The sequence below is a fragment of the Nomascus leucogenys genome, chromosome 14 (genome assembly GCF_006542625.1).
Source record: "Nomascus leucogenys isolate Asia chromosome 14, Asia_NLE_v1, whole genome shotgun sequence".
Lineage (NCBI taxonomy): Eukaryota > Metazoa > Chordata > Mammalia > Primates > Hylobatidae > Nomascus > Nomascus leucogenys.
Window position 1 is genome coordinate 85665646 of NC_044394.1, and position 22451 is coordinate 85688096.

The 22451-nt window shown below is 59.9% G+C and overlaps 2 protein-coding genes across 4 annotated transcripts in view; one reads left to right on the forward strand and one right to left on the reverse strand.

Moving 5' to 3' along the window:
- The window catches only part of BAIAP2 (BAR/IMD domain containing adaptor protein 2), an 80883-nt gene extending 65052 nt beyond the window's left edge, over window positions 1-15831 (reverse strand). For all 3 annotated transcript variants that reach the window (XM_030828283.1, XM_030828281.1, XM_003280947.3), the window contains exon 1: window positions 15649-15831. In XM_030828283.1, coding sequence (XP_030684143.1) covers window positions 15649-15702 — 54 coding nt within the window. In that variant the 5' untranslated portion in view covers window positions 15703-15831. The remainder of the gene's footprint in view (window positions 1-15648) is intronic.
- Window positions 15832-16077: 246 nt separating this feature from the next.
- LOC105740828 lies at window positions 16078-21460 on the forward strand. Its single transcript, XM_030827949.1, has 3 exons — window positions 16078-16399; window positions 17553-18356; window positions 18548-21460. Exon 3 carries the CDS (start codon window positions 19478-19480, stop codon window positions 20000-20002), a length of 525 nt encoding a protein of 174 aa, XP_030683809.1. The 5' UTR covers window positions 16078-16399; window positions 17553-18356; window positions 18548-19477; the 3' UTR covers window positions 20003-21460.
- Window positions 21461-22451: the final 991 nt, after the last annotated feature.

Below are 22451 nucleotides of genomic sequence, written 5' to 3' on the forward strand. Positions count from 1 at the left end.
ATCACAAGGTCAGATCGAGACCATCCTGGCCAACGTGGTGAAACCCCGTTTCTACTAAAATTACAAAAAGCCGGGAGTGGTGGCAGACGCCCGTAATCTCAGCTACTTGGGAGCCTGAGGCAGGAGAATCGCTTCAACCTGGGAGGCGGAAATTGTGGTGAGCTGAGATTGCGCTACTGCACTCCAGCCTGGCAACAGAGTGAGACTGTCTCAAAATAAATAAATAAATACAAAAAACAAAACAAAACAAAAGAGAAGATCCCTCTGGCTGCTCAGGGGAGACTCGATTTTAGCCAAGCGCCCTGGCGTATCCTGGGAGACCCATCAGAGGCTCTGGGATGTCAGAGGAGAAGAGAGGCACCTGCCATGCAGGCCTCTGTTCTAAAGGGATGGGGATGCTGGAGGAGAGAGGCACGTGCCACGCAGGCCTCTGTTCTAAAGGGACAGGGATGCTGCAGCACAGCAGCGTTAGCACTGAGCTAAACACTTAGCAATGAACCAGGAGCCTGGACACTTTAACTCCCAGGAGCGCCTGGGAGCCGGGGCAGGGAGGCCACACAGGGAGTGGGGTGAGATGTGTCTGGCGCCCAGGAGAACGTGAGCCAGAGACGACGCCTGAGAGTTACGGCAGAGAGGAGAATGCGGGGACCTGGTGCGCTCTCGGCAGCCTGGTTCAAACTGACCATGCAGACCGGGACTGGCGGTGAAGGTGGTCGGGAACTGCTGCCGGATGCACGTTTCTTGTAATGAAATCAAGCAGAAGGGGGCATCAGCCAAGTGAGGAGGATGTGGCCGATTCTAGTGTTCTGGTGTGCATGTGCTGTCTGCGTGCACATCTGTGCGCCCGTGTTTGTGTACAGACACGTGCGCATGTGTGCATGTGTGTGCTGAGCTGCAGCACCAAGCATGTTTCTCACCCTATGTGTCACAGGTATGAAAACACTACCACAGAGGGTGGGCACGCCAGAGCAGACCCCTTGCTCACAAGAGCCCCACGTGCTTGGCTCCAGGACCACGACCCCCACAGGCCCCCAGGTGGAAGAGGCTCAACCTGAGCCCTGTGAGCTCCACTAACATCCTGAGCAGCAGGAGAAACAGGCCAGGAGCCACCCAGGGCCAACCATGGCGGGTCAGCACAGCGGCCACGCCTACCGCATGACGCATGGGGCAGCACCAAGGTTTCGCTTCCTTAGTGCAGCAGCTGAGCTCACACGGAAGGAATGCAGGAGACAGCGGGCAGGGAACAGCCACCAGGCCACCTGGGCATGGCCCTGCTTCCATCTGCAAGAGAGGGGCGGCGGCCGGGACACACAGGTGCCGCCGTCCTGGCCCAAAGGCAATGGCAGAGGCACCGATTCCATCGAGCTGACGTTGTAAGGGGGGACTCCCCTTCCCCGGCAGGCAGAAGGGCCAGTTCCTCCTACATCTGCATCCAGCCGCTGGGCCAGCAGAGGGGCCTTCTGTGGAGCCCTGCCTCAGACTCGCACAGTAGATGTCACCCACCCCTCCTCCGGGTTCCTCCCTCTCCCAGGAACCACAGGAGGAGCCCAGTGGCCCATGAAGAGCCTAGCCCCTCTGCTCGGAGACCATCTCCAGTCAGGCGTCTCTCTGAGCCTCTGAACCAGTCCATCCCATTATCCTAGAATGCAGGCAGGGGCCATCCTGACCCAGTGGGACCATGTGGAGGTCCCCAGCCCAAGGAGAGCCCACCGTGGGGCATACACTCCAGTCCCGCCTCCACTTCCACCTCCGGCTCCCCTAACCAGGCCAAGGTCCTTGTCCGGCGTCCCATAGCCAACAGGCGCTTTGCAGTGCCCGGGGGTCCCCGGGTGGGGGCAGGGGAGCCAGTGACAGGCAGCTCCAGCTCCTCCAGAACGAACACCAACAGCAGCGGCCCCAGGTGGAAAGAACTCTGTTCTCAGCCACACCAGGGCGGCTTTTCCAAGTCACTGAGCGAGTGTATCTTTTTGCAGGATGCCACCACAAAGGAGCTGAGTTCAGACGCCCCTGACAGTGCTGGGGTGGGGGGAGATCGGGAAATTCTGTGGGCTTTAAAAGGGGAAGGGGGTTTGTTTCTTATCAACACCAAGGGGTGCAAAAAAACAGAAAAACCTAGGCCAGGAGGGAGAAACTGCACAAGAAAATAACCTCAAACCCTCAGAGGCGCCTCCCTCACACGGCAGGTCTGAAGTGAGTTTAAAGCCCAGCTGTCCACACCGAGGGCACTCGGGGACACGTTGCGCCATCCTCAAGACCACAACAAAACTAAGAGACTCCTGGGGGGCCACAGGCACAGAGAGAGCTCCCCAGGGTCCCACATTCTGTGACCCCGTCCTCCCTGCCAAGACAGAAATCCTACACCATGAGCAACCACCACACTCCTCAAACTCTAGGACCTGTGCGGCACAAACGCAGCCCGGCACGTGCAGAGCTCTGCTGTGCCCCCGGTGACCACGCACTGGCTCCCTGGGCAGCGTTCCTGGGCCGGCACGGACTTCCAGTTCCTCGTTTGTTCATTCACTATTGACCGGGGAACACCTTTCCCACCCCAGGGAGGGTCCTGGGCGGGCCTGCCCATGAAAGGGTTCCTGCCCACGAGGGGCTCCCACACACGCCATGGAAGGCTTCCCCTCATAGGACACATGCCGCGAAGCGCCGGGGGAGGAGGGGTCCCTGCCCAGGGATGCCTGCACGCTTGGCTGCCCTCCTGCTGGGACGTCCATAGAGATGGATGTCCCAGTGGCCCTGGAGTCGCATGGGATCCAGGCCTTGACCACAGCACGGACCCCAGCTGTCCCTACTACAGCCTCCAGGGACCCCAGCTATGCATTTCTGAAGGTACAAATGGGAGGGCCGTGTCCACCAGTTGCAGAGGTGGCCGTCAGAGAACGTCGATGAGCCCAGGGAGCCCTTTTGGCTGGCGAGCTGCTGGACACTGCTGGCCACCCTGGAGACTGATGGCCATTATGATTCAGTGCTGCGGGCTGGCCTGGCCAGCGCGGGCACAAGGCAGCAAAACCCCCGTCATCTCCACCTCCTCCCAACTTGGGGAGCAAAGGCAGAGTGGCCAGCACATTTACAGAAAGGAGCTCTGCCAAAGGACTTTGCTCTCCTGCCCACTCCTGGGCCGTGCTGGGGTCCACCTTCCGCATGCTCAGGAATTTTTTTTTTTTTAAGACAGAGTCTCGCTCTGTCGCCCAGGCTGGAGTGCAGTGGCGCAATCTCAGCTCACTGCAACCTCCGCCTCCCGGTTCAAGTGATTCTCCTGCCTCAGCCTCCTGAGTAGCTGGGATTACAGGTGTGCACCACCACACCCAGCTAATTTTTGTATTTTGGTAGAGACGGGGTTTCACCATGTTGGCCAGGCTAGTCTCGAACTCCCGACCTCAAGCGATCCGCCCGCCTCAGCCTCCCAAAGTGCTGGGATGACAGGCGAGAGCCACTGCGCCTGGCCAGGAATTGTTTACCCCTTGGCTCTCCTTCCTGTGACACCGCCTCTCCAGCGCTTTCCTGGCAGGGTGGCCACAAACAAAAGCAGTCTCTCTGCTGACAGTGTCCTCCACCTCCCTCCAGCCCCTCAAGGCAGATGCCAGGGTGGGCGTGTATGGCCACACCCCTAGGGCCTGCGTGCGTATGGACCCATGCATGCACGTATATCCGTGTGTGTGCTGCGGCCATGTGCTGCATGCGTTTACCTGTGCATGTAGACTCACGTGTGTGCTGGATGCATGTGGACCCGTGTGTGTGCTGCGGGCATGAGCTGCTTGTTTACCTGTGCATGTACACTCACGCGTGTGGACACACGTGGACCCGTGTGTGTGCTGCGGGCATGAGCTGCTTGTTTACCTGTGCATGTACACTCACGCGTGTGGACACACATGGACCCGTGTGTGTGCTGTGGGCATGAGCTGGGCCCGTGTGTGTGCTGCGGGCATGAGCTGGGCCCGTGTGTGTGCTGTGGGCATGAGCTGTGTGTTTACCTGTGCATGTACACTCACGCGTGTGCTGGACGCATGTGGACCCGTGTGTATGCTACATGTGTCTGTATGTGGCCAGGCTGAGCCGTGTTTTCTATCTACTCAGAAGAACAAACAGAGAAAGAGTGGATGCTAGGACCCTCCCTGGCTGCCTTAGACCCTCATCACCCTAATCCTCACCCAGCCCCTCCATGAGAGTCACTGTTCCATCTTACACATGGACAAGAGGAAAGTGAGGCTCAGGAAGGCGGGGGCCAGCCTACTAGCTCTTGGTGGAGCCCAGAGTCCTGGCTTCAACCCTGCTGACCACACAGCCAGCCTGGTCCCTCTCTCCCAATCGGTCCTGGTATTGCGCCCGACATGCTCCCCAAGGCCACATTCCAGTAATATCAGGAAAAAGGGTGACTCAACTCCACCTGGTCTCTCCCAGGAGGGCCAATGCCCAGGGCGGCTGACTGTTGTGGGGAGGGGCCCTGCCCACCCACTCCCTTGCCCATAGACCAGCACAGCTACTGAGGGGCCAGACTGCTGCTGCCCGCTGGACCACTGCCCTCACTTCCACCTCTGTCGAGACAGGCAGAAGCCGGTGGCAGCTGCGTGGCCAGCAGTGCCGGAGGGGCTTCCCCCAGCCCACTGTGCCACCACGGCCACGGCGTGAGGACCGCACACACAGACACAGACCTCACAGCACCCACGGCTCTGGTCCATGTAGACTTGACGGGACTCTGCCTAGGACGCCAGGCTCCAGGGAAGGGCGCACGGGACAGAGCCGAGCCCAGAAGCCCCAGGCCACATGTCCAGCATGGAAGGAGAAGGTGCAGGAGGGGCCCTGCAGCAGCGCAGTGTCGTCCTGGGAGGATACCTCAGAGCTTGCTGTCTGGGGGCCACAGGCTCAGTTCCCTTGGCTGCCAGGGTGGTTGGGGGGCTTCTGTGGGCAGAGAGCATCGGGAAGGCGGCAGCGTCCTCCAGGGCGGGCCACTGCTGACCCCACACACAGGAGCACCGATGAGCTTCCGACCCTGGGAGCCAGCTCACGGGGCAAGAGGAGTGGGGGCTGTGGGGGTGTGAAGGAAGCCTGGCTGGAGTGGCGTCGACGGTCCTGTCCCCTCCAAACACTTGGACATCTGTCCTGGAGGATCCTTCCTGAAGGAAGAAAACCAACTCCAGGACCCCAGCTGGGAGGGCTGCCTGGAGGAGGCAGATCTTGAACTGCATCTTACTTGGTTCCAGTCAGAGACAAACTACAAACACATGTACATGGATTTAGGAAACGGGATACATGGAAGCTTCTGGGAGGAAACGGCCCGCAGGGTGAGGACGGGAGCCTGAAGGTGGGCTGGGGCCTGCAGAATGGGATCCCAAGGGGAATGGTGACAAATCAGGCAGAGCCAGCATCCTCCTCCTTACCCTCTGTGGCCGGGGGTGCAGGAGCCGGCAGCTCTGCCTCCCTGTATTAATGGGGTCCCCACAGCCAAGGGCAGGAGGAAACTGTGTGGCCAAACCCCTCTGCCATGCCAGGGGCCCCCACCATAAGTCCCCCCAGGCCATGAGACCCCGCAGAGGGCTCTGGGTGTCAGGAAGCAGGCACCTCTCTGGAGGCAGGAGGAGGCCAGCCTGTTCCAGAACAGAGGGGGCTGATCCCCCACCCTGCCCCAGAAGGGTCAGGAGGGGCCACTACGCTTCTCCAAGGACAGCTTCGGCGTGGCCTGGCTGACCCAGACTCCCCCAGAGCCACACAGGTCAGACAGATGGAGGGCACACCCCAGCCCCTCCTGGAAGACTGAAGGGAGACACCCAGGTCCCACCCATACCAGGGACTCCTGCAGGGCCCTGGGCAGCCTGGCCACCGGTCATGGTGGGGTCAGCGTGAGGGGCTGGGATGTCCCCTAAGGTGGTAGCTCCAGTTCTCAGCCTCCAGGAGCACCCACAGAAAAGCCATCAACATCATAATAAAGTGATTCCTTGTGTCTTTCGCACGGTGCCCAGATGTGACCAGAGGAGCAGGTGGCCTCCCGCCAGGAGGGGCCCAAGGTGCAGGGACTCCTTCCCTCATGCTGCCTGCCCTACCCGCCAGGCTCCTGGGAGGCCCCAGGACAGGGACCAGGAATGCTACAGCTAAAAACAACAGGGACAAATGCCAACACTAAGGCCAGCTTCTGAGCCAGGCGCTTCTGCCCTCTGCCTGTGGCAAGGACCACATAGCCATTCCCCTGGGCCCCCGGCCCCAGCCCAGGGCCCTGCTTCCCTTTCGGGGTTGCAGCAGCATCTCCCTTTCCATGGGCCTGGGACACCTGCACGCCCTCTGTGAGCTTTTTCCTGGGGTCCTCAACTCTCAGGGGCCCCAAGTCTGAGCCCTCCTGAACGAGGTCCCCAGGAGCAGAGGTCCACAAAGGCAAAAGCCACACGTGGGGCCTTGCACGCAGGACGCCATGACCCGGCCCGCGCAGGAGGAGCCGCAGCCCAGCAAAGTCCAAACACAGCACCAAGCAGTCTGGCCACTTCCTTCCTGTCCGAGAGGCACATCCTGCCTATCCCAGCTTCAATGGGGACAGAGCCCCTTACAAACACCTTCCAATGTCCAGCCACCCTGGCCTGGGTCACAGAACTTAGCAACTGCTCAGCCTCACAGGGTGTCCAGCCGCCTTTCGCCTGTGGCCAGCACTGAGCTGGCGCCTTGCCAGCTGACTGCTCGTCCAATAGAATCAGCTGTCCCCGGGGAAACCTTCCTGTTGTCATCAACTGCGGGCTGCAATCTGACTGAGGCTGGAAGAGAAAACCACCACAGGCTTGTAATACAATCAACCTGAAGACAGACAGGTGGTCACCTCCAGGCAACATGGGAGACCCGGCCCCTCCAGCAGCTACTGCACTCCATCGGGGCGGAGGGGGGGGGGGGGGACTGGGTGTCATGGCTGAACTGTGTCCCCTCCCAAGATGCACGTGTTGAAGTTCTAACCCCCGGCATCACGAAGTGCAACTGTGTTTGGAAACAGGGTCTTTAGGAAGATGATAAAAGTAACTGGGGTCACTAGGGTGGGCCATAATCCCTATGACTGATGCCTTATAAAAAAGAGAAGAGGGCACAGACACCATAGGGACGAGCCGGGTGCCGCGGCCATCCTGTGGGCGCACCAGTCTGTGGTGCTGTGTCGGTCCCCCTCCAACGTGGAGAGGCCCGGTCACTAGGTCACTCATTACCGCCAATCACAGACCCAAGTCCGGTCACCGCCTGGCCTGCAAGAATCACCGAGGCCACTGCCCTGTCCCCTCCCCGTGAAGGCACTGGCCTGGTCTTTCGGGCTGGGCTCACGGCTGGAGGAGCAACTGTGGCTGAACAAGCAGGGAGGCAGCCTTGGAATGCCTGTACGGCCCCACCTCCTGCCAACCTCAGGTCAGGCAGGTGGGAGGTGCCGGCCCGGGGGCTGCGGCCACACTCAGGAACACAGGATCCCAGGAAAGCAGACAGCGGCAAGCAGACTCGGGGCAGGACTTTCTGGCTCTGGACCACTGACCTCTGATCTCTGAAGAACTTTCTGTCCCACAAGCTAGCGATCGTGGCCACCACTTACCCAGTACTCTCTCTGTACCAGGAAATACGCTATTGTCCCACTGAATTAATGAGAAAACAGAAGCCCAGCAGTGAGAAAGCCTTCCTGAACTCCTTGAACTCCTGAACGGAAGAACAGAAGCACGGCTGGAGAGCCAGAGGGCCCTGGAGTTGGCTGGCCAGTTTCAATGGGCTCAGCCACTCCAGCTTATGGGCGGGGACACACTTCTCCCCCGAACCGAGGATCCCGTCAGGCAGGGACACCCAGGACCCGCACACGAAGCAACAGTAACGAGGCTGAGCACAGAGAATGCCCAGAGCAGTATCCGGTGTGCCCAGTGGCCAGGCCTCCCGGGTGCCAGGACGCTCCGGTGTGAGCAGTGGCGAGGCCTCCCACGTGCCAGGATGCTCCCGTGCGAGCAGTGGCAGGGCCTCCCGGGTGCCGGGACGCTCCAGTGTGAGCAGTGGCAAGGCTTCCCAAGTGCCAGGACGCCGCAGGCCCAGCCGTCCCCAGAGCCAGAGCATGAGACAGCGGTGACACCGCCCAGGCCCCGGCACCCCAGCTTCACAGCCACATCCCTAGATGGGACTCCTGCCACCGGTCGGACTGCAGCCCACAGCTCTGCTCCACGGCCTGGGGCCACCGAGGCCCTGGAGTCTCAGCCCAGGAGCAGGACAGGTGGAGGCTGATGCTCCATCCATGCCTGGACTGCGTGAGGATGGGCTTTCCATGGTGGAACAAACGGAGATGACACAGGCCTCCTCTGGCAGACATAGTCGGCCAGGGAAGAGGGGGCTGGAAAAGCGGGTATGGGGGGACCCAGGTCCACTTCATTTCAGGTGGTGGCATCTCGGCCTCCACCACACCCACTGGTTTAAAAGCCCCACCTAGACCGGATGCAGTGGCTCATGCCTGTAATCCCAGCACTCTGGGAGGCCAAGGTGGGAGGATCATTTGACCCCAGGTGTCAAAGACCAGCCTGGGCAACATGGTGAAACCCCATCTCTACTAAAAATACTAAAATTAGCCAGTGTGGTGGCGCACACCTGTAATCCCAGCTTCTTGGAATTGCTTGAGCCCAGGAGGCAGAGGCTGCAGTGAGCCAAGGTCACACCCACTGCACTCCAGCCTGGGTGACAGAACAAGACTCTGTCTTAAATAAATAAATTAAATTAAATTAAATTAAATTAAATTAAATTAAAAGCCCCGCCTGGAAGCTACAAGGCCACTCTGCCTACCACTAGCAGCATCCACCCAGACCACGCTTGGCTCTGGGTGAGACAAACCCTCTACTGGACAGATTCCAGCTCCTGCGGCCAGGGGACACCCTCTCCCCCACCACCATCCCCACCCCATTCTAATGTCAAGATGTCGCTCTTTTCTGGCACAGCCACCTGTGCTACCCCAGCGCATTCCACCACTCGCGTCCTGCGACTCCCACTGGGGCAGCCATGACACGCAGGCGGTCACCTGGCATGGCCCACCTGCTAACTGTCCCCTGCCACAACCAGGCAGGGGCACGCCTGGACAGCTCAGTGTACAAAACACATAAGGACCATCCGAAGAAGGAACAGGAGGCCTGGCTGTTGTCTGAAAACCTGCTGATCAAGAAAGCACCAGGGTGCGTTTGCTCACACATGTAATCCCAGCACTTTGGGAGGCCAAGGTGGGAGGACTGCTTGAGCCTAGGAGTTCAAAACCAGCCTGGGCAACATAGCAAGACTCCATCTCTACCAAAAATTAAAATTAAAAAAAAAATTAGCCGGGCACACAGGTGGGACACGCCTATGGTCCTGGCTACTCAGGTGGCTGAGGCAGGAGGACTGTGTAAGCCCAGGAGGTTCAGGCTGCAGTTGAGGTGTGATCACACCACTGCACTCCAGGCTGGGAAACAAAGCAAGACTCTTTCTCCAAAAAACAAAAAAACAAAACAAAACAAAAAACAAAAACAAACGAACAAACAAAAAACAAAAAAACACTACCCAATTATAAGACAACTGTTCCAGTAAGTATAAAATCAAAACTCTAAGCAAAAACAAAAGCATTCTGCTGTAACTGACAGCCTTTTCCCCTCCAGGGGGCCCCCAGCACCTCACGGCCCAGGACATCAGATCTGATGGTGCCGCGTGCATCCCACCCATGCCCATCAGAGTGAGGACTAGAGCACTGAGGATACCAAGGCTGGTGCCACCTGACCTGGGACAGGCTCTGGGGCCTCCAGGGACCCTGGGAGCATCCTGCCTGCTGTACCCACTGCCCAGGGAGCAAGATTTGGCCAAGGTTGTATGGCCAGGGGACAGGCCAGGCGAGACTCCTCCAGGCAGGCCTGGCAGGAAGCCCAAGCACCAGGCAGGATTTTCCAAGGCTCAGGGGTGACCAAACCGAGAGCCAGTAGACAAGGCTCCATAGCGTAAGTCAAAAAGACCAGGGGCAGATGGGGGTTAACCTGAGGGAGGTGTTGGGGGCGTCACTGTGCCTGGCAGGCAGAAATGGGCCCCTGCCAGGGGCACATCCCCAGCCTCCTGCCCCCGGAGGGGACTCCTCAGCACAGCATGGACTCAGGCCCTACCTCCCCACCATCTCCACAGCTTCCTCCACTCTTGTTCCCTGGGCTTTCTGGTCCCCTTGGTGCAGGACGAACACCAAGAGCCCCTGGGCCACAGTAAGAGAAATAGCCCTCAGCCTGCCTAGGCCAGCCCCACACCAGGGCCACCTCCTCAGCCTGCACTGCCCACAGCCCTGGGAAACAGGGATTCCAATCCCATGTGGTGTGAGCTGCCACCACCTCCAGGAAGCCCTCAGAGGGCCCAGGCCACCGCTCAAGGAGCAGACCCTCAGCAAAGGTGGGACAGTGATTCAAGCATGAACGCTCCAGAATCCAGAAACAAGATGTGTTCATTCCCGAATACTGATGGGCCCCTCACAGGCTGGCCGCCGTTCCACGCCCAAAGGAGACATCTGTGGGCAGGACAGATCAAGCCATTGCAGTCACAGAGCCAAACGGGTCCCTTCTCGGCCTCCCCTTCTGCCTCTGGGTTGAGGCCCCTCGAGTCATCGTGCAGCTGTACAGGCACAGCCAGGGGCCAGGAATGAATCAGCGCTCGGGGGAGGTGGAAGTGCGTTGGAGGCCGGTGCCAGCACCATCCCGCCTGCCTGTAATTACTAGGGATCTTAGCGCAGGCTGTGGGGGACGGCTGACGGCGCCGGCCGCCCAAGTGCAGAGCTTCCAGGGGACCACGGGCTCTGTGCAGCCACGAAGATGCTTCCCTATCCTGGGGCCTCAAAGAAAGTCACCAGACAAGGTGGCTGGGAAGGCAACACAGGGCAGACTCTGGCTGAGTGCAAGGAAGGACAGGAGCCAGCCTCAACCAGCAGTCAGTGGCACCCCACCTCCACAGATGGTGCGAGTGTCCCCACCCATGGTGGCAGCCACAGGCAACACTAGCCCAGGGCAGCTGGCAGAGGGGGCCATGCAAGGCTGGGTGGGGACAAGTGGTGATGTCCAGCTCTGCTCACCACCTGCCACTCCTGCAGTGACACTGGGGTTGCTCTCCTGACCAGGGCCCAGACCTGTGAACCGGGCCTCAGCCTCTCGGCCAGCCTGCCTCCTGGAGCTCGGAAGGAGGACAGGCCCCTTCCGCTCAATGACTGGGTCACACACCAGCCCTCCCCTGCAAGACCACCTATCCTGGACAGCTCAGCCCATGGTGTCTGTGGCCAGCAGACAGGGCTTGGCCCTCAGGCCTCGACCTTTGGAAGCTTCAGTCGAAGACAAGACAGCAACAGGAACACAGCTCCCAGCAGCCCCCACCCACTGCCCTCCCATCTAACGGTGGCCCCTGAAAGCCCAGGGCAGCACCGGCCTTCATTTTAACCCTGAACCTCAAGTCCACTCGGCCAGTCCCACGAGCCAACCGATCTCCCCAAGGAAGGATACTTGCTCAAGGCAAGGCCTGTGGGGACAGCAGGTATGAGCAAGACACTCTCCCCCAACCAGCCCACAACTCCACAAGCGCCACATCCCAGAACCGCCTGGTCACATCCATCGGTAGACATGGACCTCATGCAACCACCGACGGCACAGCAGGCATGGGACACCAAGCGAGCACTGGACACCACCTGGGGCCAGCAGGCATGGGACGCTGAGCAAGCGCCAGCAGAAGGACCATGCACCCTGGAGCCAACAACTGGCAGGACAGTGCCTGGGGCCAAAGCCCACAGAGGCTGGGCAGCCGGTCTTTGTGCCCTGGCCACCCCGCCGAGGGGACCACATCAGCACTGCTCCTGGGAGACGTGCCCCCGCTAAAGGCTGGCGGTGGCGAGGGCAGGTAACACAGAACACGACATGCACATGTGGAGAAAATGCAGGCCAGGTCCACTCAGTGACAGCAGACCCAGCCACCCTGTGGCAAAATGGTGCCCACGGGGGCCACCCCAGAAAGTATCCCTAAAAACAAAGCACCACATGCACGTGCGCACACACGGACACGCACATACATGCGCACGGAGCTGGGCCCAGCACTGCATTTCTCTCCTCCTCAGGTGCTGGGTCTGCTGCCCCCCAGGCAGGTGGCTCCAATGCCAGGAGGTGCCTGTCAGCAGGAGGTGCCTGTCAGAGACCACTCCCCACCGTCTCCAAATGGAGGGGATGGTGAGCTCTGCACACCCCAGAAGAAGCTGGATGTGGCAAAGGAGCGGCCAGGCCCGGGCAGCCGAGCCTGGAGCAGAAAAGCCGGCAGTGTGCTCCCTGCCACCCAGCACATGATGCCCACCACCTGGCGCCAGCCCTTACCAATCACACCAGAGGTGGCAAACCCAACTGGCTCCTGGCTCCGGGAACCCTGTGGCACCCGTCTCCTCGAAGCACAGCTGCGGCCCTGCCAGGCTGGCTTCCCCACCAGCTGCTAGAGTGACCAGCCAGGGCCAAGAGCCTCGGCACAAGGAAGGCCATGGCCACGTCTGTAACAGTGACTCCTCCTCCTCCCCGGATGCTCTCTCACCTCACATATTCTAGGACAGGCTGTGGGTCAATGGCACCATTCCCAGAGAAAGTGCTGGAGCCGCCACACTCCAGGTCACGGGTCACCTGGGAGCCAGGGCTTCTCTGCGGACACGAGACCTTGAGGAAAACACCCACCTGACATTCGCCTGGCATTCCAGGAGCCACAGCCAGCCAGTGAGCCAGGCCCTCAGCACGCAGCGATGCTTGGGGCTTCCCCAAGAGGGCTGCAGCTTCAGTAGCCTTAATTCCAAAGGCCACTGGGGGAGGCAGATTCCAGCACTCCCTCCCTCCATCTGGGCCATTACCCAGGGCTACCTGAGCGAGCGCCGGGCCCGGGCTCCTGTGGCGGAAGGGGTCTTCCTCGTCTTGCCCTCCCAACACCTGCAGGGCCCAGCCCACACAGTGCCCCCAAAAGTTCTGAGATTACGTTCTCGGCAAACACCGGGAAGCCGTTCCGCTCCCCTCCCCTTCATCTTCCATGAAATTCCCGAGGACACAGCTCCCAAGGGAATGGAGCCACCAGAAAAGAGGTCAAAGTCTGCGTTACAGATTCTTACAGGGAAGAAAATCAAAACTGCACTTTTTATTCTTGCATTTTTAATCAGCAAGGCCAATGACAAGCGTCCTCCTTTGCCAAGGCAAACACCACTCAGAACTGCAGTTAAGGCGATACAATGTCCAAACCAAACAGCTGAGCCGCATCGCGGGTGACACTAAGCAGGCCACAGCCCAGCCGTTCCAAGAGGCACTGCCAGGGCTCTGCAAGCCGCCAACCCAGGCACAGGAGCGGCCCCGGGAAGGGATGCCAGAGGCAGCACCGTCCCAGGAGAGGATGGACCTCAGCACTGCCTGGACCGGCTGGACCAGCCCAGGCGTGCACACCGGTGGCTTCGGCGGTCTCCTAAATATGTCTCCATGTGGGCTGAGTTTCTGCCTAGCCGACATCGCCAAAAGCTGCCCAACCAGTACCGGCACTACCAAGGCACCTTGAGCTCCCCAGTGACAAAGCACAGAAAGGTAACAGCACCAGGATTCAAAGGCTCAGCAGTCAGGCCCCCGGAGTGGCAGCAGGAGCCACCTACCTACAAAACCAACCCCGCTTGTGTGCAGCAGCAGTGCAAGCCTGCCGACAGGGCAAAGCCTTTCCAGAGTGGATCGGCCCTTCAGACACCTACGGCCTACCGCGTCCAGCCGTGCTAAATCAAATCATCAACCGCCGTATCTTCACTTGGGAAAATCACCAATTAACCCACCCGTGGAAGACAAAACGCAGAACCTGTGTGTTTCACGTGCTCCAGACCTGCTAGTCTGCGTCCACAGGGGCTCAAAGTCCCCAAACACTCAGTCCTAAGAGTTTCCTGCCAGCAAATTTCACTCAGACCTGCACATAAATTACAGCTTCACCTAGGTGAAAGCCGGCTGCCCGGTTAGGAGAGTTTTATTAAGGACGATCACCGGGTCAGTCCCCCAGAGCAAAACCACTCCATGTACCCACCCCCTGCCAACTCTCACCACGAAAGTTCCTGCTTTCTGGTTTCAGCGCAGAAGCAGAGAAAACAGGAAAAAGGTTCCACCGGTACTTGTCTTCCACCCTCTGCAATCACGAACAAATCGTAATTGAATTAATGACTAATAATTTAATAAACCTCCCTCCCTTGACAGCATGTGCTTCTACAGAGCAACAAGGCCAGAACCGTATACCACAGACTGTGAAACCAAACCTAACCACCCCAGGGCCTGTGCCTTTCCCAAGCCGACTCCTCAGGTCACCCTGAATCCTGTTTACCAGTGGTTCCGACGTGGCTTTAGGACTCATCTAGTCGACCTCACCCGCCTTCAGAATCCTTCCTGACTGACGCGGCCCCAACTTCGCAAGCTTTATTGAAAGCTGTATTCAAGTGCAATCTGCCTCCTGCACTCCAACTGGAACCAGAGGGGCCACCCCAGAGGCCTCCATCTGGCTCTCCCAAGCCTGAGAGCTAAGAGGGCTTCGCAGGCCCCTGGCCAGGCACGCCTTGGCCACCTAACACAATCAGAACAGTTACTCTGCCGGGCAGGGCGCAAGCCAGTTAGGAGGCATGAACCAGCAACTGCCGGGTAAACACCCACTCCACTCATCGCCCAGCCTGTCTCTGAACCTTCAGTTTTGAAACAAAGCACATCTGTAAGAGATCGCCCAGGACCCAGGGCCACCCAGGGCAGGGGTTTTCTCCTCTGAGAAAATGCTCCCTGAGAGCTGCTGGGCTCAAGCGTGGGGGTCTGGACCGAGAATGGATACTGAGGAAAGAGGAAACCAAGGGCCTGTTTGTCGGTATCCCAGCCAGAAAAACGACCAGGGAGGGGGCGGCAGGGGAGGCTTCCAGCGGTGCTCTGCGGCCCTCGGATGTGAACCTGTCATTTCACAGACGAGAACGTGGATGCCACTCTTAACACATTTGAAGCAAAGGCAGGCACGTCAGCCTCCTACACAATTAGTCTTCTCTCTCCGCGGTTACATAAGATGATGGATTATCCGTCCACCCATCCAGCCTGCCCGCGCTCCGACCTCCCACCTTAGGCCCCAGCACCAGCGCCGGGCAGGAGTTGTGGACAGGGAAAGCCTGTTGAGAATGAAGTGCCCGAGGCTCGCGCAACCGCGCCTGGAAGAGCCCCACGGTGCCACCGCGCCGGCCGCGGCCTTCGACAGCCCCCATGCCGTCCCGGCCGCCGTAACCCCTGGGCCCGCCGCCCCCGCCCTGCCCGGGTGTGCTACGACCCGGACAGGTCCGAGGGCTCCCGGGGCCCAGCGCGCGGCTCCGTTCCCGCCGACGCCAAGGCGGGCGCGCAGGGGCCGAGCAGGGCCGTCGGAGCGGGGAGTGCTCCCCGGGCCTGGGGCTGGGGACCGGCCGGGCCGCGGCGCGCATGGGGTGGGGGGGCCCGGGCGGGGGTGGCCACCTGTGAGCGGCCGGCGCCGGGCTCACCACCCCAGCAGCCCGGGTCCCGGGTGGCCGCGCCGGGAAGACCCCCGAAGTCCCAGCCTCCTGGCCCCGCGCGCGGCCCCGGGGCCGCCCTGGTCGGGCTCGGGCGCGCGGGACCCGGGCGCACCCGGAGCGGGCTCAGCTCGGCGCCGGAGGGCGCTCACCTTGTAGACATTTTCCGTGAGCCGGTGCATCTCCTCTGAGCGAGACAGCGACATGGTCCTGGGTCCCGGCTGCACCACAGACCGGAACGGGGGCGCAAGCGGCGGCAGCAGCAGCAGCAGCAACGGCACGGTGACGAATACGAAAGCAGACCCGAACCACAGAGCCCGGCGTCCGGCGGCGGCCACTTTTATTGCCGCCTCAGGCCCCGCCCCGCGGCAGTCCCCGCCCCTGCGTCCCGCCCCCGTTGGGCCCGCATCACCGCCCCCGACCACCCGCCCCCGCCCGGCGCTGCCGCTGCTAGGCAACCGCCAGGCCCCGCCCCCGCACCACCCTTTCCATTGGTGGGTTCCGGAGAAGAGGGAGGGGGGCGGGATCGGAGGCGGGGCCTAGTGGCCGACTCCAGGCAGCGATTGGTCGGTTGCGGCGTCGATCCTGGGGGAGGAGTGGGGAGGCGCGGCGCGGGCTGGGGCCCTGGGAGCAGCCTGAGGGGGGCCCGGCAACAGCCGGGCTGGGGGCGGGGAGGCGGGGGCGGGGTGGCGCAGGAAGAAGGAGCAGAAGGTGCGGGGAGGAGAGCTGGGGGCGCCGGCGGCGAGCGCGCGTGGAGGCGGCACTTCGCGAAGTGGCACTTCGGGGCGGGCGGTCGGCCCGCCGGGTCGCGGCCTGGCGCTGCGGGGCGGGGAGCGGCTCGGACGCAGGACGCCTCGGGCCGGGCTTACAGGTGTGAGAGGCCCCGACCCCGCCGCTTCGCAGGTAAGCCCGCCGGGCGGGAGGCGACCCCCCCCCGGCCGGCCCCTCGGGGCAGAGAGGAGAACCCTGGAGAGAGCTCGGCCCTGGAGGGGGGACGACTTGGAGAAGGAGGATTTCGGAGGAGCATCGTGAGGAGAGGACTTGGAGGGAGGATCCTGCAGAAGGTGAACTCTGGGGAGGACCCTAGACAGGCAGACAGCGCTTAGGGGCTTAGGGCCGGGATTCTGGAGAGGGGAGGACCCTGGGGGAGGAGGGTCGGGGAAGAGGATCTTGGAGGAGGGCCCTGGGAAGGAGGATCTGGAGAGGGGACAGGGGAGTTTCCTGCTGGAAGGCCTGGGGACAGGGCGACCCTTAGGGAGGGGGAGGACCCTCGTGCCGGCAGAAGATTCTCGTTGGAGGCAGTTTACTTAGGGAAAGAGGTCTCGGGAAGGAAGGGTCGAGGGCAGTAGGAAACGAGGGGCCCGGAGGACTCTCATGCGGTGGAAAACCCTGGGGCGTGGGGGAACCTTGTAGGAGGGGTGGAGGAGTCAGAGCTGCCTCCAGTTTTTAGGAAGGGTCCTGCTTAAGGGTCCTCCCAAGGGGAGATTCTGCCGGGGAAGCTGGCCGAGTTGGCGCACAGGTCTCCCAGTACAATTCCCTTGGAGAAATATTTACATAAATCAGGCTAACATAGAGGAATTATTTGCTTTACATTGTAAAACACTAGATCTGAGCGTTTCCGTTTAATGAAACCTCTCACTCTCCCAGCCTCCCATCCCTGCAAAATCATTCATTCATTCATTCATTCATTCAATTCATTCAACGAGTCAGGTCCCTGGGGGAGACGCAGTTGTGCTGGCTGGCCGGCAGACCCCCAGACTGGCACGGGCTCATGCAGGTGGAAAGACCAGGGAAGTAAGATTCAGGAAGCATTGCCTCCCTCCCACCACAGCCCCGCGCCTCCTCTCCTCCAGCTGAATTTCCTTCCAGCTACTGGCCCTGGCTGCTTCCTTTTTCTCTATTGTCTCCAGTGTTTGGGGGTAGATCCCTGTATATTTATTTTCTAGGATTCTTTTGGTGGTAAATGACAGAAAGCTCGCTCAAACTGGCCCTAACAAATGAGGGCATTTACCTGAAGGTAGGAGCATCTCCACTGACCCTGACCCCCTTCTTCTAGGCCAGCTTCCTGTTGTGCTCCCTGCACCCACCGACCTCACACACAGCCCTAGGACAGACGTCCACTGGCCTGAACTGGGTCTGGGGCCAACACGGGGCAGGTGGGGGTAGAGCAGCCCTGCCCACCTGGAGGAAAGTTGAATGGCTGGAACCAAGATGACAGATGGAGGCTGGCAGGCAAACACGGGAGGTCTCCTCACTCCAAGAGGGGAGTCAGCCTGGGGACAGTTCTTCTCCAGGCCCTGCTGCTCCCATCAGCTGCAACACAGGAGAGGTAGGCTCCTCCGGAAAAGCTCCCACGGTCCTGGGTCCCGCTCCACCTTCTAGAAGCTCCCATTGTTACTTCCTGGGCTGGCCTGCACATCATCGCGCTACTCCCATCCAAGGGGACACACATTCAGTGACCGACTCAGAACCCAGCCTGCTTTCCAGGTGGCCAGTGGCTCAGCAGTCTCGGTGCCTGGGCCTGCTCCCTCTGCCTGGCAGCTCGGCAGGTGGCTGAATGCGGGCTGGAGGCCTTCCCTGAGAAGAGGGTTATCAGAACACCTGCCATACATGGAAGTGACCAGCTCGGCACCTGAGGAGACGCACCGCAGCTGATGACTGGCGCAGAGCAGGACGTTGTGAGGTCCTCGTACCTAGGAATAGACAACAAGGGCAAGAAACTCGGTGCCTGCCTGGCATCTGCCCTGCACCAGTGACCTCCAGGAAGGTCTCCACCAAGGATGTTCCCCGGGCACTCCGTGCTCGCCTTCGCCAGCATCCTATGAGGCCTTTCACACTGATGGGGAAGCCTTTCTAAAGGGTATAGGGGGCTGGGGGGCTGGGGGGGCTGAGTACCAAGGGTCCCAGGAAGAGACAGGCCAGGCTTATGGGCTGGGCATCCAGAGATCACCCTGACGCCAGCTCCAGGTGGAGTTAGGAGGGCACTCTTGTCCCGACGCATTTTATTTTGGAGGTGTTCATAGACCACCCCCTCTTCTTGTGATGAGGTAGCTGTGGAACCTCACTGCTTGCCTGAAGGTTGGGCAGCATGGCTAGAAACTGCGGCCCAGACCTGGGATCTTACCCACGCCTCTATGAGATGTCCCGAAGGAAACCATCGACTGAGCGGAGAGGCTTTGCCCTGCCCGCCTCCTCCCAGGAAGGAAAAGCAGAAGAGGTATCGCCAGCCACCGAGACTGCCAGCCACCACACCCTCCCAGACCCTCTGTCCCCACCCCAGACCAGGGTCACCTTCTTCCTGCACTGGGGGTGGGGTGGGGTGGGTTTCACAATCCAGACTGTGGGGTGGGGTTGGGAGCAGGTTGATGTAAATGAGCAGCTCATCAAGAGTCACTGAGAAGGAGGCAGATGGAGCCGGTACCCAGCAGGTCTCCTCTCATGAGCATCAGCCCTCGCCTGGGCGGGCCGGGGGATCCTCAGCACCCCAGCTCTGAGCCAGGGGTCTGCAGCCCGGGCACCAGCGATGGGCCCTCATGTACACAGGGCGCCGAGCAGGGCCGGAGGCAAGAGTGATTTCAGACAAGAACCTGACGCCACAGCCGGCGACGCAGACCCTGGGTCAGCCAGCACGATGGGCCACTGGGGAGAGGAGGGCTGGAGGCAGAGAGTGTAAGTGTGCAGCCTTCATCAGCTTATTTTTAGTGGCGTTATGTAAGTGGCTTCAGCTCAACGTCACATGGGGGGGGTCTCAGATTTAATTACAGGATGACAGCCTTTGCTTTTCAAGCAAGCTGTTCTCCTGGCAAGCCAGGCGAAGGATTGGGGAGTTTTGCTAAACAGAAGGAGCCCTTTCTGAGGTGACCACCCGGCAAAACTTGAACCCGCTTCCACCTCTGTCTCCCTCTTCCTGACCAGCCTCACCCAGCCTCGGCTGAACATGGCCTGAGAGTAGCCACTTGTCCGAAATCACAGGGACATTTTATGCCTGTCAAGGGAGCTTCCTCTCTCCTCTTCCTCCCCCTCCCACCCTCTGCCTGGCAGCTTTGCCTTCTCTCCAAGAGAAGGGTCCACCCAATCAGAACTCCTCTTCCTTCTTTTCATTCCTGGATTAAAGCACTTGTAATCAGTAACCAGAAAGTTCCAGAGCGGGAGAGACCGGAAGGCACGGGAGTGCTATCGGACGGGTGTCTGGGGCAGAACCAGGAGGGCGAGCCTCTTCTCTCCCCGCCTGCCCTTGCTCGCTTCCCCCTCCATGCCAGGTACTGTGGGAGCAGCTGGGCCTGGCCGGGGTCAGCAGGTGAAGCTGTCCGCATGGTGTCCGGAGCACTGTTTCTTTGCTTCCTGCCTGGGCTCCCGTGTTCTTCACCAGTGGCAGCGTTATCAGCAAGAAGGCAAAGGCAGGAGCACGAAGGTGGGAGCCAGGGCTGTGGGGTCAGGAGTCCCACTCCTTGCGGCGGGAAGCCCAGCTCAGCCGCCTCCAGTACACTTTGGCTTTGTCCAGCATGAAAGGCAGAGCGATGTTTTCACTGCAGGCTATTTCCTGCCAGGGCAAGTGGGACAGGGCGAGCACTGACATCGGCAGGCATGGTGTGCATTTAGGGGGTGGGCAGCGCCGAGGGGGCATCATCTGGCATAGGTGGGCCCGGTGGCCACTGTGCTAGATGACTGGCTGGTTGCTGGGGGAGGTGTCACAGCCTCTCTGAGCACCCCCTAAGTGGAGGGCAGAACATTGTTGGCAGGAGTCCAGGCATACAGCAACATAAACAGCACAGAGAATGGGACCAGTGCACCCGAGAGGTCGTTATCATCAGCAACTGGATGGGACATTCTAAAGAGCCCCCAACCGACACAGATGGTCACTCCAGAGGCTGACATTTAAAAGGAAGGGGCCTGGCCGGGCGCAGTGGCTCACGCCTGTAATCGCAACACTTTGGGAGGCTGAGGCAGGTGGATCAACTGGGGTCAGGAGTTCGAAACCAGCCTGGCCAACATGGTGAAACCACATCTCCGCTAAAAATACAAAAAATTAGCCAGGCATGGTGGCGGGCACCTGTAATCCAAGCTACTCGGGAGGCTGAGGTAGGAGGATCGCTTGAACCCAGGAAGTAGAGGTTGCAGCGAGCCGAGATTGTGCCATTGCACTCCAGCCTGGGCGACGAGCAAAACTTCGTCTCAAAATAAATAAATAAATAAAAGTAAGGGGCGCAGGGAGGGGGCCCCAGCTCATGCCCCTTCTGTGTGGGCTGCACGTGGTGACTTCCTTCCAGAGAGCACAGCGTGGGAGGTAGGCAAGGCGTCTCCACAGTGGAGAGCCCGACCCACTCTCTCAGCCCAGAGGTCAAGGCTGGCACCATCACCGAGAGGTCACGCGGGCAGACGTGACAGGAGGGCGCTTCACCACTGGGCTCTGGGCTCTTCCAGACCCATAACCCTTGTCTTAGTATCAGAAAAACACTGGCAGACCGGGCGCAGTGGCTCACACCTGTAATCGCAGCACTTTGGGAGGCCGAGGTGGGAAGATTGTTCAAGATCAGTCTGGGCAACATAGTGAGACCCCATCTCTGCAAAAAAAAAAAATTTTTTTTAATTAGCCAGGCGTGATAGCACATGCCTGTGGTCCTAGCTACTCTGGAGGCTGAGGTGGGAGGATCACTTGAACCCAGGAAGTTAAGGCTGCAGTGAGCCGTGATCACACCACTGCACTCCAGCCTTGGCGACAAAGTAAGACCCTGTCTCAAAAAAAAAAAAAAAAAAAAATCAGGCAAATCCCAACAGGGGGACACTCTACAAAAAAACCGACCAGCCCTCCTCAAAACTTCCCAAGTCATCAAAACCAAGGAAAGTGGGCTGGGCGCGGTGGCTCACACCTTAATCCCAGCACTTTGGGAGGCTGAGGCAGGCAGATCACAAGGTCAGGAGTTTGAGACCAGCCTAGCCACCATGGTGAAATCCCATCTCTAAAAATACAAAAATTAGCTGGGCATGGTGGCGGGCATCTGTAGTCCCAGCTACTCGGGAGGCTGAGGCAGGAGAATTGCTTGAACCCAGGAGGCGGGGGTTGCAGTGAGCTGAGATCACGCCACTGCATTCTGGCCTGGGTGACAGAATGAGACTCCATCTCAAAATAAAAAAAAACAAAAACCAACCAAGCAAAGTCTGAGAAACTGTCACAGCCTAGAGGAACCTGAAGACAGCTGATCCGTAAATGTCAGGTGGGATCCTGGGTGGGGTCCTGGGAGAGAGAGAAGACATTGGAGGGAAACTGAGGAAATATGAATAAAGTATGGGCTTTAATTAATAATAATGTAGCATCATTGATTCATTGATCATCATAAACACATGTACTGATGCAAGATGTCACCAAAGGGAAAACTGGGCTGGGGGGTGGGGGGATGGCGGTATCTTTGTAAGAATTGCATGAATGAAAAATGTGCTAGAGTTAAGATTGTCGTGAGAGTGGGCAGGGATCTTGCACAGGCCTCCAGTTTGACCTGCAGGAGTCCGAAGGCGTCACCTGTGCCTCACCCTGGAATCTCGTCCTGGGCCCCAGGTCCCCATTCTGTCTACCTTGGGGTCAGTGGATGGAGCTGTTGCCCCTGTTGCCTGGTGCTGCTGGTCACAGAGAGCTCCAGGGGCCAGCACCCTGTGGAGTGGCCCCTTATCCCGAGGACAGGCACGTAGTCACCCCCCCTCCCCGTCTGTGGCTGCAGCTGGACTGCCCACAGTGGAGCTGGGGCTGTGAGGCGTGAGGGTCCTGCTGACGGCTCAGCCCTTCTGCCACCCCAGACGTGGCTCTCGCCTGGCCTCCTTGGCAGATGGTGCCTTGGGTTTGCTGCCCACAACGCAGCGTGGCTCATGGCTATCCTGCAGCCATAGCGTTGGCCAGACTTCCGGCCATAGCCAGGGAGATGCATTGCTGCCCGTCCAGGCATCTGATGTCCCCTCTCTCCTCTCG